This window comes from Corticium candelabrum, chromosome 19 (assembly GCF_963422355.1).
Source record: "Corticium candelabrum chromosome 19, ooCorCand1.1, whole genome shotgun sequence".
In the NCBI taxonomy this organism is placed as follows: domain Eukaryota; kingdom Metazoa; phylum Porifera; class Homoscleromorpha; order Homosclerophorida; family Plakinidae; genus Corticium; species Corticium candelabrum.
In genome coordinates this window covers 2542278-2555070 of record NC_085103.1, presented here as the reverse complement: position 1 = coordinate 2555070, position 12793 = coordinate 2542278, and the positions used below count along the sequence as shown (strand labels likewise).

At 42.5% G+C, this 12793-nt stretch overlaps 2 protein-coding genes across 2 annotated transcripts; one reads left to right on the top strand and one right to left on the bottom strand.

Moving 5' to 3' along the window:
- Nucleotides 1–3261: 3261 nt before the first annotated feature.
- On the top strand, nt 3262–5366 carry LOC134195026 (protein lin-28 homolog B-like). The gene has a single exon (XM_062664023.1). The coding sequence runs from the start codon at nt 3548–3550 to the stop codon at nt 4076–4078; it is 531 nt and encodes a 176-aa protein (XP_062520007.1). The 5' UTR covers nt 3262–3547; the 3' UTR covers nt 4079–5366.
- Nucleotides 5367–7230: 1864 nt separating this feature from the next.
- On the bottom strand, nt 7231–10566 carry LOC134194558 (zinc finger MYM-type protein 1-like). Its single transcript, XM_062663502.1, has 3 exons — nt 10508–10566; nt 10359–10441; nt 7231–10225 (listed from the first exon to the last, which is right to left on the bottom strand). Exons 1-3 carry the CDS (start codon nt 10564–10566, stop codon nt 7854–7856), a joined length of 2514 nt encoding a protein of 837 aa, XP_062519486.1. The 3' UTR covers nt 7231–7853.
- Between the last annotated feature and the right edge of the window lie 2227 nt (nt 10567–12793).

Here is a 12793-nt window from a genome sequence, read left to right as displayed (position 1 = left end):
GTGACCCAAGTCATAATTATGTAGTATATTACAGTGTAGTATGGTGGACCGTCTTGGATAGTGCCCGTTACTTACCTCTTTCGTATATGGTTTCGAAAACTCATCGTTAGCGCAGTTGGTCCATCTTTATCATTGATTCTTTGTCACATCCTGCTGACAATTCATGACCATCGCTTACTCAACTGCAGAGCTGTTTGTCCATCCTTTTTTAATATTGTTTGTCCATCCTTTTTTAATATTGTTTGTCACATCCTAAACAATGCATACAAATATACTACAAATTCTCACAGAATGGCATTGAGTGATCCATGCCATAATTATGTGTATTATACCTCAGTATAGTACGGTGGACTGTCTTCAATAGTGCCCGTTATTAATTAATCTAATCTCTTTCGTATATGCTTTGTAAAAACTCAACTGCAGAGCATTTGGTCCATCTGTTTCTTTGATTCGTTATCACATTCTGCTAATATATCGTAACAATCGCGTTATCATATTGCACTATGGTTGCGCCGGCAGTCATTAGACGTACGTTATTACTCAGATAATATGATACCACTACTGGGTTATACGTTGTTGTGAATAACACCTACTATATGTCTTGGAGCTCGTTCTAAGTAGATTGCTTAGTAATTCTCAGCTATGTGTTTGATTGATCGGACAATGAAACACGGTCGTAGCTACTGCAAGCTAGCATTTCTTACTAGTTAGTCACAAACCCATGCATGCTGTTGACACGGATTTTTTGTCTCCTTTTTTTTATCGATTATGGCTTGTCTCGTTTTCGTCATATAATCCTCTATGCCGTCGTTGTTTGTTTCTGGAGGGTTTCAGTTTGATTTCATTGTGAATGTGTGATCGTGTCGTCACCTTTGGCCTTGTTTTGGTCACGTTCGTTGGCGTCGCGCTCTCTCCAATTTCTTGCGTGAACTTTTATCATCGAATTCGTGCACAAGCTTGCATGGGCTTGTTTGGATTTCTTCTCTGTCGGGAGGCATGTCGGTCTTTCGTCTAATACTAACATCTCGGCGTCTGAGAGTGATGTTTCTTCTATTAATTTGGTACAAATATATCTTTTGTTTATGAAAAAGGTCAATGTCTTTGTTGCCACCTGTGCCTACCCAATCGTTGGCAACGCAAAACAGTTTTATGTAGTATTTTGATAGAGCTTGCCTAAACTCCACGTAAGTCTTTCTGTCCACATCTGTTTACTGAAATGCGATTTACACTAACAACTTTGTCCCACGCTTACTTTCTGTCCATCTCTTCATGGTTGTCCTTGCCTTCCAACTTTCATCCTAAATACATACATACATACATACATACATACATACATACATGCATGTATATATATATATATATATATATATATATAATATATATTTTGTTCAGAGTTGTGTATCATTCTTCAGTGCTTTCCTCACAGCTCTTCCAACTTTAGCTAGATACAGTCCGCGTCATAATTCTAGATAAGGACACTGCATCATAACCCAGTACAAACGCGTTTATCATCCAGCTAGTGATAAAAGTACAGAATCTTACGAACTTTAAGCAGCGCCTACTAGCAGTGCAAAGCTAATGTTTATCATTGCTAAAAAAATTCAAAACACGTAAACCAAACTCTGAAACCGTATCCGCTGCTAGACGAAATTATCACGTGACTTCTCGCCACATTTTCGCTATTGTCGCGCGCGCGTCTAGACGTGACACAACATTTTAACTGTTCGTTAGTATTTGGTTTGTCCACCTCTATCTGATCTAATTGAAATTGCGCGACTCGCAGCACTTTCGACTAATGTGTTCACATGCGCTGCTGGAATCGTCTGCCAGCCCTCCCAGACGGAACGCCAGAGTTCGTCTTCGTTCTGGAGATACCTTCCGTTTTGTTGAGACTCTCAATGTATGCCACAAGTTTTCGATTGGATTGGCATCTGGAGATGCGGAGGCCAGTCAAGTACGGTGACGTCGTCACGCTACCATTGCCGGGGGTAGATCGAGCGGTATGGATCGGCGCATTGTCGTGCTGGAAAACAAATTCCTCTCCTATTAAGCGTTGAGCGTCAGGAAGCATGTGGCCTTCGAGAACTCTTTGGTAGGCAAGAGCGTCTACGCAGCCTTCTAGTCTTGCTAGAGATCCGACGCCATAATATAACATGCTACCCCACACCATATCTTAGGGTAGACTATCCGGGTGACATTTTGTCCGTGTAGAGTATCCTACCCGGATAGTATATATACTATCTCGCCGAACAATACTGCGATGTCACAAAGTCGTGGTCTACGAGCGAGTGGTCCTCTTTCTCGATGAGAGACACTGTCCACCAGGTAAGACTAAGGTCGTTGCAGTACAGTAGTGACCTAGCTACACCTGCGTACGTGCACATGTCCGAACCTATGCCGTTACATTTCGCATAGAACGTGAGGTGATTTTGTTTCTACGTTCTGTCAAAAAGTGGGAAGTGTGCTGTAGGAAGGCAAAGCTGTACTCCAGCAGAAGGCTTGGAAACTAAATTCAATCCCCGACCCCACCTGATTAGTACTGACGAGGAGACCAGAACACAGGTACTCGTCTAGATGCTCTGTCTAGTCAGTTTGCTATTTGTAAATCTATCAAAAGAGCAATGGTCGTCTCTGGGCATGTCAAGTAATTGTTGGAGCGAGCGAAGAGAGCGAACTAAATCTAGGCTTGGGCGGAACCTGTCTCCCTGTACGTCCTTCCATGTGTGTGTCCGTTCCAAAGTATGAGGTCCATACGCTGCTACTCCTATTTGCTGGGAAATGTTTGTCAATATTGGATAGAAAGTTGTTTCTTAATATCAGCACAATTAGTGACAAGTGGTGGGAGGAGGGAGTAGCTTCTACTCTTCGCTGCTAAACTTTTTGGTTGTTGGGCACCTTGTAGCCTAGAAGTAATCTGGTAATAGACTGGCTTGTATTTATGTATGTGTGTATGTATATATGTATGTAGGCATGTATGTATTGCGAGGCCGTGCGTTTACCACGTGGTAACGCTCCGCAATTTTCGCTTTCTTTTCGCTCTCTGGGTTTGCTACAAAGGCTACCACCCTTTCACAACGTATTTAGACACCAACTTTGATACTTGGACGTTTTGAGTACAGCTTGGACTAATCTGGTGTTTTCGAGCTTGTTTTTCTCAAGATGGAAGGGTATCTAGCACGACCTCTAACGGTCCGTCTGCAAACTGAGGAGGATATCTCAACTCGTGACGTGATAATGGCATTCCAAACAGAGGAAGAAAACATCAAATGCTTGCTCAGACTCTCCGTCATGGCGTTTTGCAAATCTCGTTTGGGAATCAAACCGCAAAAGATACTGTTTTGAGAGCTGGCCTTGACATCAAGGAACGACATTATGAATGTGTAGAGCTGTCAGGTTCACGACCACAAAATGCACACCCTGCAGGACCACCACCTGCACTGGTGACATGTAAGATGCCATACGAGATGCCAGATGCAACAATAAAATTGTATTGTCAAAACATGGCCATGTGTCATGTTTACACCGTAGATGCTACTCTTTCGCCCTCATGATTGAAACAGGAGTTCGAGTATTCACTGTTGTTAACCCCAAGGGAATCTTTCCTATCTCATTGCAAGTTGGCCATTACCTAATCAGGTTTTATGTCAGATATGCAGGTGAACCAACACGGTGTTATCGATGTGACGAAGTCTATCACCACGTGAAAGACTGTCCAAAACCGTCATCCTTCCGACGCTGTTATTATTGCAATGGTACGGATCATGTGTATAGAAACTGTAAAAACTATAGTACGGCTAGCACAAGAGCTACAGAACAGAACAGACCAGAACAGTCTGACACATCTGTGAAAGAGACTACACCACCACTACCTTGTGGTTATGAGGGTACCTTATCAGATGACAAGGATGACATCCAACTCAGTGAATGGGAGACAAATAAGACAAGCTGGTGTGAAGCAGAATCAAATCAAGGAACGGCAAGTGAAATTGACATGAAAGATGGCTCTCAGAGTGATGCAAACGATAAAAGAACACGTAAAAGAGGAATGAATGAAAAAGAAACACTCACCAACACCTGACACGAATACACAGCTAAAACAAGGAAAGAAGAAGAAGAAGAAGAAAGCACGAGAACTCAGCTACTATTACAACTACGGAACACCCGCATGTGGAAAACCAGGACGCATGTGGGACGTTGCCAGCTCCAGTCTAGACTCGACTGGAAATGTTTTGTGTTTTTTTTTCTCTTTCCCTCTCTAGCTGTAATAACTCCACATATTGCTACTCTCATTGCTCAAGGAATGACTAACAGGATGAAACGACAACAAATTGCAGACTGGATGATCAGAAAGAATATCGATATTTTGAGTTTACAAGAAACATATGCAACAGCTGAAAATTCAAATTGGCAATTACAGTTTCCTAAACATCCCATTTTTCATGCTTATGGTACAAATCATTCCAAAGGAGTATCTATCATTCTGAAAAATATGCCCCAACTACAATGCAAGAAGGTCCTACAATACTCCAACGGACGTTATTTATCTATGAAAGTGATCTACCCTTCCCTCACGTTCGACCTCGTCAACCTTTACGCACCAACGTCCTCAGCTGATCGCAAAGATTTCTATCAATCGTGACTTCACAGCTGCAGAATGCACCAAGACTGGTTGTCTGTGGTGATTTCAATTGCGTCCTTAACCCCAGTATGGACAAACTGTCCCAAGCACAACTAGGACCCAGGAGCAGCGACACTGCTGCACTTCACACGCTTCTCTCAACCCTCAACTTGACTGATATATACCGACAATGCCATCCAGATGTTCCGGGTTACACATGGAGTCGATCAAATCCACCAGTAGCCTGCCGACTAGATATGTTCCTAACCTCGTGTGTTGGAAAACAAAGTACATGAGATTTCTGTTCTTCCCACAGCGTTCAGTGACCACTCGTGTGTACTTCTCAAACTTCTAGCTTCGTCAACATGTACTAGAGGACGGGGATATTGGAAACTTAACAAAAGTCTTTGTGTGAGGCTTGTTACCGACGGAAAGTCACCGCCTTTTTCGGCAATATCAGAAACCACGGTTTTTATCGCTCCTCGAATGGTGGGACACCGGAAAGGCTCATATCAAATCTTTGTCAATACGTTATGGAATTCAACGCCAAAGAAAACGAAATAAAACTAGAACCTGACTTGAACAATCACTACAAGAAGCACAGTGCGCAATTCAAAACGGCCAAATCACAGCAGTCTCGAGCAGAATTACGCTGCAGGGTCCTGCTCAAGTTGTCGCTGTGACGTAGAGTAAGTTCTCCAAGGGCTACACCAAATATGAAAGAAAACTTAGTCATTTGATGTGCAACTCCACCTAATCTACCCTTCAGCTCGGGGTCACGAGTTTCTTCTGACGACTGTTCTCGGGTTGAAATGAGTGCGGAATAGTTATCTAACACACTCTTAAGAACATCGGCTCTTACAGTCCACCTAGTTGGACATAGAAGGCGAATTCCTGGTGTAGTAGGTGATGTGGTAGCTTTCTCCTGTACGAAAATTGCCTGTCGTTTGGGCGAAAATTTGACTAGCCTAGTTATTCCATACGTAGTGTTCAGAGCATCTTGCATTATCTTGCATCATTTTAGTGCATCGCTGCATGCCAAGTTAAGTGCGTGTCCGTAGCAGTGTGTGAAAACCGCTCTTGGTTCTTCGTCAGATAACCGCTTGGCTGCTCCTGACTTTGCGCCGCTCATATTCGCTGCTCCGTCGTAGCATTGCCCACGAGCTCTTGCTAGAGACAGGTTCATTCTCAATAGCGTATCTCTGATGATATGAACTAGAGTGGCTGCAGAAATGTTGTCTACCTCATATAAACCGATAAATTCTTCGTGGGCATCCAGATGATCATCCACTCACCGTAAACATATGACAACCTGCTCTTTGTTTGCAAAGTCTGTCGACTCGTCTACCATGATGGTGAAGAAAGAAGTCTGCTTCATAACTGACGCAATATCACGCGATATGCGTAAGGCCATGACCTTCAACAGTTCATTTTGTATGTCAGCAGAAACGTACTTGTCAGATTTTCCTCCAGTGATCCATTTTCAAGAGGTTTGATTGTCCTGTGTTTGTAGAAGTAGTTGCCTGAAATTGGAGTCTATTTCGGCCCCATCTCCTCGTAAAGGTAGCCCTTGACGAGCCAAGAACCTTACACATGAAACAATTTTGAGGAAGCATTGTCGTCGTTCACATTTGTCTTGCTTTTGAAGTCTTGACAATAGTTCCCCAACATCCTCTGTAGTCTTTGGAAGACTGATGGTTCTCTCGACGGCTTCGCGATGAACGTTCGATGCTTCGTGACTTTTTAGTTTCTTAGTGGCATTCTTCCAGTATCAGAATCTCTTCCGTATGAACGACTGATCGGCAATCCCTGCAGCTGCGGCTAGCTTTTTCTCCTTGCATGCTTTGATGCAGGTGTGACAAAACGCTACATCTCTGGCCTCATCGTAGTGTAGCCAACTGTGGAGCTTGAACCAAGACGATTGAAACGATCGGCTAACAATTTCTTTTTCCAAACTGTCGTTTGGGGAACTGAAAGTCTAGAGGTTGATGAGGCGACTGACCAATATCAGGTAGTGCCATTTCTGCTTGAGATCGAAGAGTTGTCAAGGCCATGTCAAGAGGTTTGATTGTCCTGTGTTTGTAGAAGTAGTTGCCTGAAATTGGAGTCTATTTCGGCCCCATCTCCTCGTAAAGGTAGCCCTTGACGAGCCAAGAACCTTACACATGAAACAATTTTGAGGAAGCATTGTCGTCGTTCACATTTGTCTTGCTTTTGAAGTCTTGACAATAGTTCCCCAACATCCTCTGTAGTCTTTGGAAGACTGATGGTTCTCTCGACGGCTTCGCGATGAACGTTCGATGCTTCGTGACTTTTTAGTTTCTCAGTGGCATTCTTCCAGTATCAGAATCTCTTCCGTATGAACGACTGATCGGCAATCCCTGCAGCTGCGGCTAGCTTTTTCTCCTTGCATGCTTTGATGCAGGTGTGACAAAACGCTACATCTCTGGCCTCATCGTAGTGTAGCCAACTGTGGAGCTTGAACCAAGACGATTGAAACGATCGGCTAACAATTTCTTTTTCCAAACTGTCGTTTGGGGAACTGAAAGTCTAGAGGTTGATGAGGCGACTGACCAATATCAGGTAGTGCCATTTCTGCTTGAGATCGAAGAGTTGTCAAGGCCATGTCTTTGTGGAGCTTCTCAACCAGACCTAGCAGAACCCGGATGGGTGAGCCACATCCGGGTACGTCAGCTCTGTTCATAAGCATGTGCACAAACTTTGGTACGCCTTGTAGTCCGATCTGGACTCAGACTCTGGCAAAGTAGAGGTTGTTGATTGTGTTGGAGTAGATCAAGTACGATATAAATTAGTTATTTAATCAGCTATAGAATAAACCAGAAGTATGCTCTAACGTAGCGCTGGCTGAAATCCACTTTCTGGTCAAGCACCAGTTGTCCAGGGCGTTGTCCAGAAACCAATGCAGTAGCCATCGCTATCGAAAGCAGGCCACAGTCGGATCCTCCCACTTGTCGCTGAACATTAATTTACTCCAGGGTGAGGTGGGGCTCTTTTGTGACAAGAAGGCTGGAGATCTGTAGTTTCAAACTCGAAGATGCAGCTGAACGTAAGCTATCGAACATGTGTACGTGAGAGTGTTGCTCAGGGGCGTAACTAGCATTAAAATTTTACCGAGGCAAGTTTTATATCAATAAGGCAATATATTTAGCCTCAAACTACTAGTAGTCTACTACATATATACTTTAATTAATTAATCAAAGTGAACATGGAGCCTCTATAACGACAATTGCCCCAATCGGCGGTGTCCTGTACAATCAAATCTTTGTAAGACATTCTCTCTGCTTACAGCCACGTCTCTATGAATATATAAAAGAGCTAAGCCACACAGTCTTTCTTGCGTCATTGTTGATCTCGACCACTCCTTCAATCTCCGGAGAGCCGAAAACGATCTTTCGCACGGCACGGAACCAACAGGAGATGTTAGAATAAGTTTGAAAATCTCATGAATATTGGGGAAATATTGACTGTCTGCCATCTTTGCGGCATCCGTTAATGTTACTCTCCTGTCTTTCTCAGGAAGTTGAAAACATTTGGTTTTCCAAACTTCTACTTCAGGCTCGAATGTAGCTCCATTTGGTAAGTCTGGACCATAGAAGAGCTTAATTGAATTCACCTCAGATCTTGTTATACTGCTAACACTGCTAGGAAGAAGTCTATACCCAATGAGCATTGATTCAGATGTATCAGGGAAGCGATTGTTGAGCTCTGTCACAGCGTGATCAATGAAAGGGTAGTACACGTTTCTTCTGAAGTATGCCACAGCGCTGTCCTGTTCCGCAGTCTGCATGCCAGCATTGCTTCTGTAGGTGCTTCTTATTGCGGTTCTAGGTTTATCAATTTGGGCATCCACCTCGCCTGCAACTGTTTGAACTCTTTCCCATAATTCTTTAAACTTGTCTTCACGTCGTTGCGCAGAAATCGTTGTGCGAAGCAGCTTGGCTGTTTGATAAGCCTTCAGAACGTCACAGTTTGGAGATTGCAAAGACTTCGTCAGAGGATCACAAAAGCTCAGAATGTACTGACTAACGACCAAGCAAACAATAAAACTAGAGGACTGTAAAAGTCTGAGGTAAGATGAAGCTTTCGCCCTCGAATCAGTGCCAGAGCTCTCTGCAACAATATCTTGCAGTGCAAGGTATATGGCTTTGTATTTGGCCAAGACACTGGACAGTGTTGCCAATCGAGCCGACCACCTTGTCTCACACAGTACTGGGACTTGCCTTGATGACGATTTACGAATAAGCGTATCACTTAGTTTCGAAGTTTCCTCCTGTTCTAAGTTTTCTTCTAGTTCTTCTTCTGGTTCTTCTTCTTCCTTGTCTTCTGCTGTAATCAATTCAGCTATGTCTCCTGCTATCAAATGCCTACAAAGGATAACTTTTCTTTTTGGACTGCCTCCTAGAAACCACGTCAGTGTTCCTAACGAGTTAAACAAGTCCTGAATTAAAGGGACTTGCCTACAAGAAGATGCAATAACCAAATTCAGTCTATGTGACCGACAATGCTGGTATATAGCCTTTGGTTGTAACTGAAGAATTCGAGCAGAGACACCGGAAACTTTTCCTGACATAACTGCAGCACCGTCGTAGCCCTGGCCACGAAGATAACGAATATCCAAATTGCACTCTTTCATAAAATTGACAATAGCATTGAAAATAGACAGAGCATCTGCACAATCCAATTTGACGAATCCTAAGAACTCTTCTCTCACTTGAACCTGACCGGGTACAGAGTCGTCAACAAACCTGATACAGACTGACATCTGCTCTACGTTAGCTGTATCTGTGCACTCATCCGCCATCAACGAAAACCATTTAGCGGCATGAGCATCTTCCAGTATTTTGTCTCTCACCTCAACACCGGCTAACTCTATCAGCTCATTTTGTATTTTCGGGCTCTTGTAACAGGCGTTCTTCTTTCCGTGCTCTACATGACTTTTCAGAGTAGGATTGAACTGAGACTGCCAATGGAGGAAGTATTCAAAGTTACTGGATTCTTTTCTCAGAACTTTGTCCCAACTGTGACCCCGAAAGGGAACATTTCGCTGACCGAGAGCAATAACGACATCTATTACAGCTAGAATAATTGCTCGATTACGTTTGACTCTCTCTTCATATTCTTTAGATCTGCTGGTACAAATATCATTTTTCTTTCCTTCGACCACATTCTTGAAAGATAATGCTTTTATGCAAGCATTCTTGTGAATTTCACTTTTCTCATGACAAAGCAGTACACCACGCTTTACTCCAACTGCGTTCTTCCAGTCACAAAAGCCAGTTGTCTTGAAAGCAGTAGCAGACAGTGACTCATCACCAAACAGCACACAGTAGCAACAAAAGCAGGCGTCAGTACTAGGAGAATATCTCAGCCATCTGTATTGACTCTCCCACTCTGGATTGTAACGACGGCCGCCCGTGCTCTGAAATTTACAACCGGTGGGTGGACACCATTTATTTTGCAGCAGGCATATCTTGTCAACGTCGGAAACGACTCTGCCTACGTAGTAGATCGGATCATTCACTGACACTTCTTTGTCATGAGCAGTATCTACAAAGAAAGTGTTTACAAGCGCTACGGTATTACCACCTGTTTCAGTAGAATATGTATAACATTATATGAACCTTATTACATATTCTTAGCATCTATGACGATAACACATTGTTCGATATCGCTCAGTAATTCGCGTCTACTAGGATCACATTTAGCATTGGTACTATACCTTCTGCAGAATTCACTACAGTCTCAAACGGGGACGCAGAATGTACAGTTTCAGGCAGATCGCTTAAATCACCGGAAGATGTCCTGATGAGAAGAACAAGTCACGTACCCCAAAGGGGACCCCATACTTCTGCAGAACAACTTTCTTACCCAAGACATTGCAAAAGAGATAGTTGCTTCTTTTTCTTTCTCTTAGATGGTGGCTCCATCTTACTTGGCAGTCAGCTGTAGGTTTCTCGAGCCACGTGTCTTGCAAGTGCTTCACGTGCCAAGAACGTGCGCTAAAGTTGAGTATCAGAGAGTTTACGCACGCGGTTTCAAATTTGAAAAGAACACGATAGCAGATTTTGTTAGTGCAGAATGTCATATCTTCTGCTCCTAACCTACATGCAGCAAAATTTTTGCAACGCCACACCCTTTTTTTTTACCGAGGCAACTGCCTCGGTTGCCTCATGCCTAGTTACGCCTCTGAGTCCAATGTTGGACACAGTCAACCTATGAGCATGTCCATCATGCAGTACCTGTACAAACTCTTGAGGCTGCACTTGAAATGACAAAGTCAACACTAAAGTGACATCATGGAGGCCTGGCATAGCTGGATAATCGGGGTATACAGAATTCAGCAGTGAAGAAATTTTTGAAACACATGTCGTGCACGAGGTGTGCTATCTACCTAGTGAAATGGTCCATTGCATTGCTTTGGCTGTAGCCACAACATCAGCGACATCGCCAGCCAGATTTGTTAAATCATGGCTAGCCAAGTTACGTCTGGTGGATCCGCCTACATCTTGCTAATATCAATATCGTCGTCATCAAACCTGCACGATGGAATTGACAAATTCTCACACGACGGCATGTACGCTTGACCCAAGTCTTAATTATGTAGTGTATACTACGGTATAGTGTGCTGGATCGTCTTCGACAGTACCCGTTAATCTAATCTCTTTCGTATATGGTTTCTAAAAACTCACCTTCAGAGCAGTTGGTCTATCCTTATCTCTGATTCTTTGTCACATCCGAGTGCCAAATCTTCACGATTGCGTGCAGAGCAGTTGGTCAATCTTTATCTTTGATTGTTTCTCACATCCGGGTGTCAAATCTTCACCATTGCGTTACTCAACTGCAGAACGGTTGGTCCATCCTGTTTTTCGATTGTTTCTTGCAACCCGCAGATATCAATACTTCGTATAGAACGCGTCTTCGTACTTGCACGATGGAATTGATTACAGATTCTCACATGACGGCATTTACGCTTGACTCAAGTCATGATTATGTAGTGTACTACGATATACTATTGTTGATCTTCTTGGATAGTGCCCTTTAATCTAATCTCTTTCGTATAAGGTTTCTAAAACTCAACTTCAGAGTATTTGGTCCATCGTTATCTTTGATTCTTTGTTACATCCTGTTGATAAATCTTCACAATATTTTGTACTCAACTGTAGATCATTTGGTCCATTCTGTTTTTTTATTGTTTGTCACATCCTAGTGATAATAATACATAGCCTTGTACGCGTCCTCACGATGGAATTTATTACTGACGGCATTTACGAGTGACCCAAGTTATAACTATGCAGTATACTACAGTGTAGTATGGTGGGCTGTTCTTGATAGTGCCCGTCAATCTAATCTCTTTCGTATATGGTTTCTAACAACTCAACTGCTCATCAGTTGATCCACCTTTTCCTTTGATTCTTAGTCACATCGTAGTGATAAGTCTTGGCGATTGCGTACACTTGGTTGATCCTGTTGTTTGATTGTTTATGAAACTTAATCACATCTTACTGATACTAGTACATCTTGTCGTACGCGTCATCATACTTGTACGATGGAATTGACTATAAATTCTCGCAGAATGGCATTTACGAGTGATCCATTCCATAAATTCACAGGAAAGCTTTGTCAAATTCCATTAATGGTATATACAGTGGAAAATGCAATGAATACCATTAACATATTCCGTTCATAGAATAGTTAAACACATACCATGAATGGAAATTGTATCATTCAATAGTAGGTTACATTTTTGGAAATTGTTTTTTCCGTGATTGTTATTTAGCACAGTTACCATTCATGGCTAGAATGGCATTTTCCGTGTTTGTATAGTTACGTGAATACCATGAATGTATATTCGTTGTTCCATTCGTGATACTTGCAAATACCATTAAGGAAAGAAGTGCGTACGTGGACCCTAATGTATGGAAATATTTATTATATCCATTAATGGCTTGTTATTTACCAACTTGGAAAATTGAAATACTGTGGGTGGATAATGACCGATTTACCTTGATGGTAATCTATGCTTATTTTGTTTTGGTAATTATATCATTAATTAACATACAACACTATAAGTGACAGATATACGCACGCAGCAAAACAAACAATTAAAAGTCAGTTACTACTTTATGTCATTACACTGTATGCTTAACTATTATC

What these genes read in the sequence shown, in the direction of transcription:
- LOC134195026 (XM_062664023.1), top strand. Translation starts at nt 3,548, where the DNA reads ATGATTGAAACAGGAGTTCGAGTATTCACTGTTGTTAACCCCAAGGGA.
- LOC134194558 (XM_062663502.1), bottom strand. Translation starts at nt 10,566, where the DNA reads ATGGAGCCACCATCTAAGAGAAAGAAAAAGAAGCAACTATCTCTTTTG. An exon ending in TCTCTTTTGCAATGTCTTGG is followed by an intron (nt 10,442 to 10,507) that starts GTAAGAAAGTTG and finishes TCTTCTCATCAG; the next exon opens with GACATCTTCCGGTGATTTAA. An exon ending in TGTAGTGAATTCTGCAGAAG is followed by an intron (nt 10,226 to 10,358) that starts GTATAGTACCAA and finishes CTACTGAAACAG; the next exon opens with GTGGTAATACCGTAGCGCTT.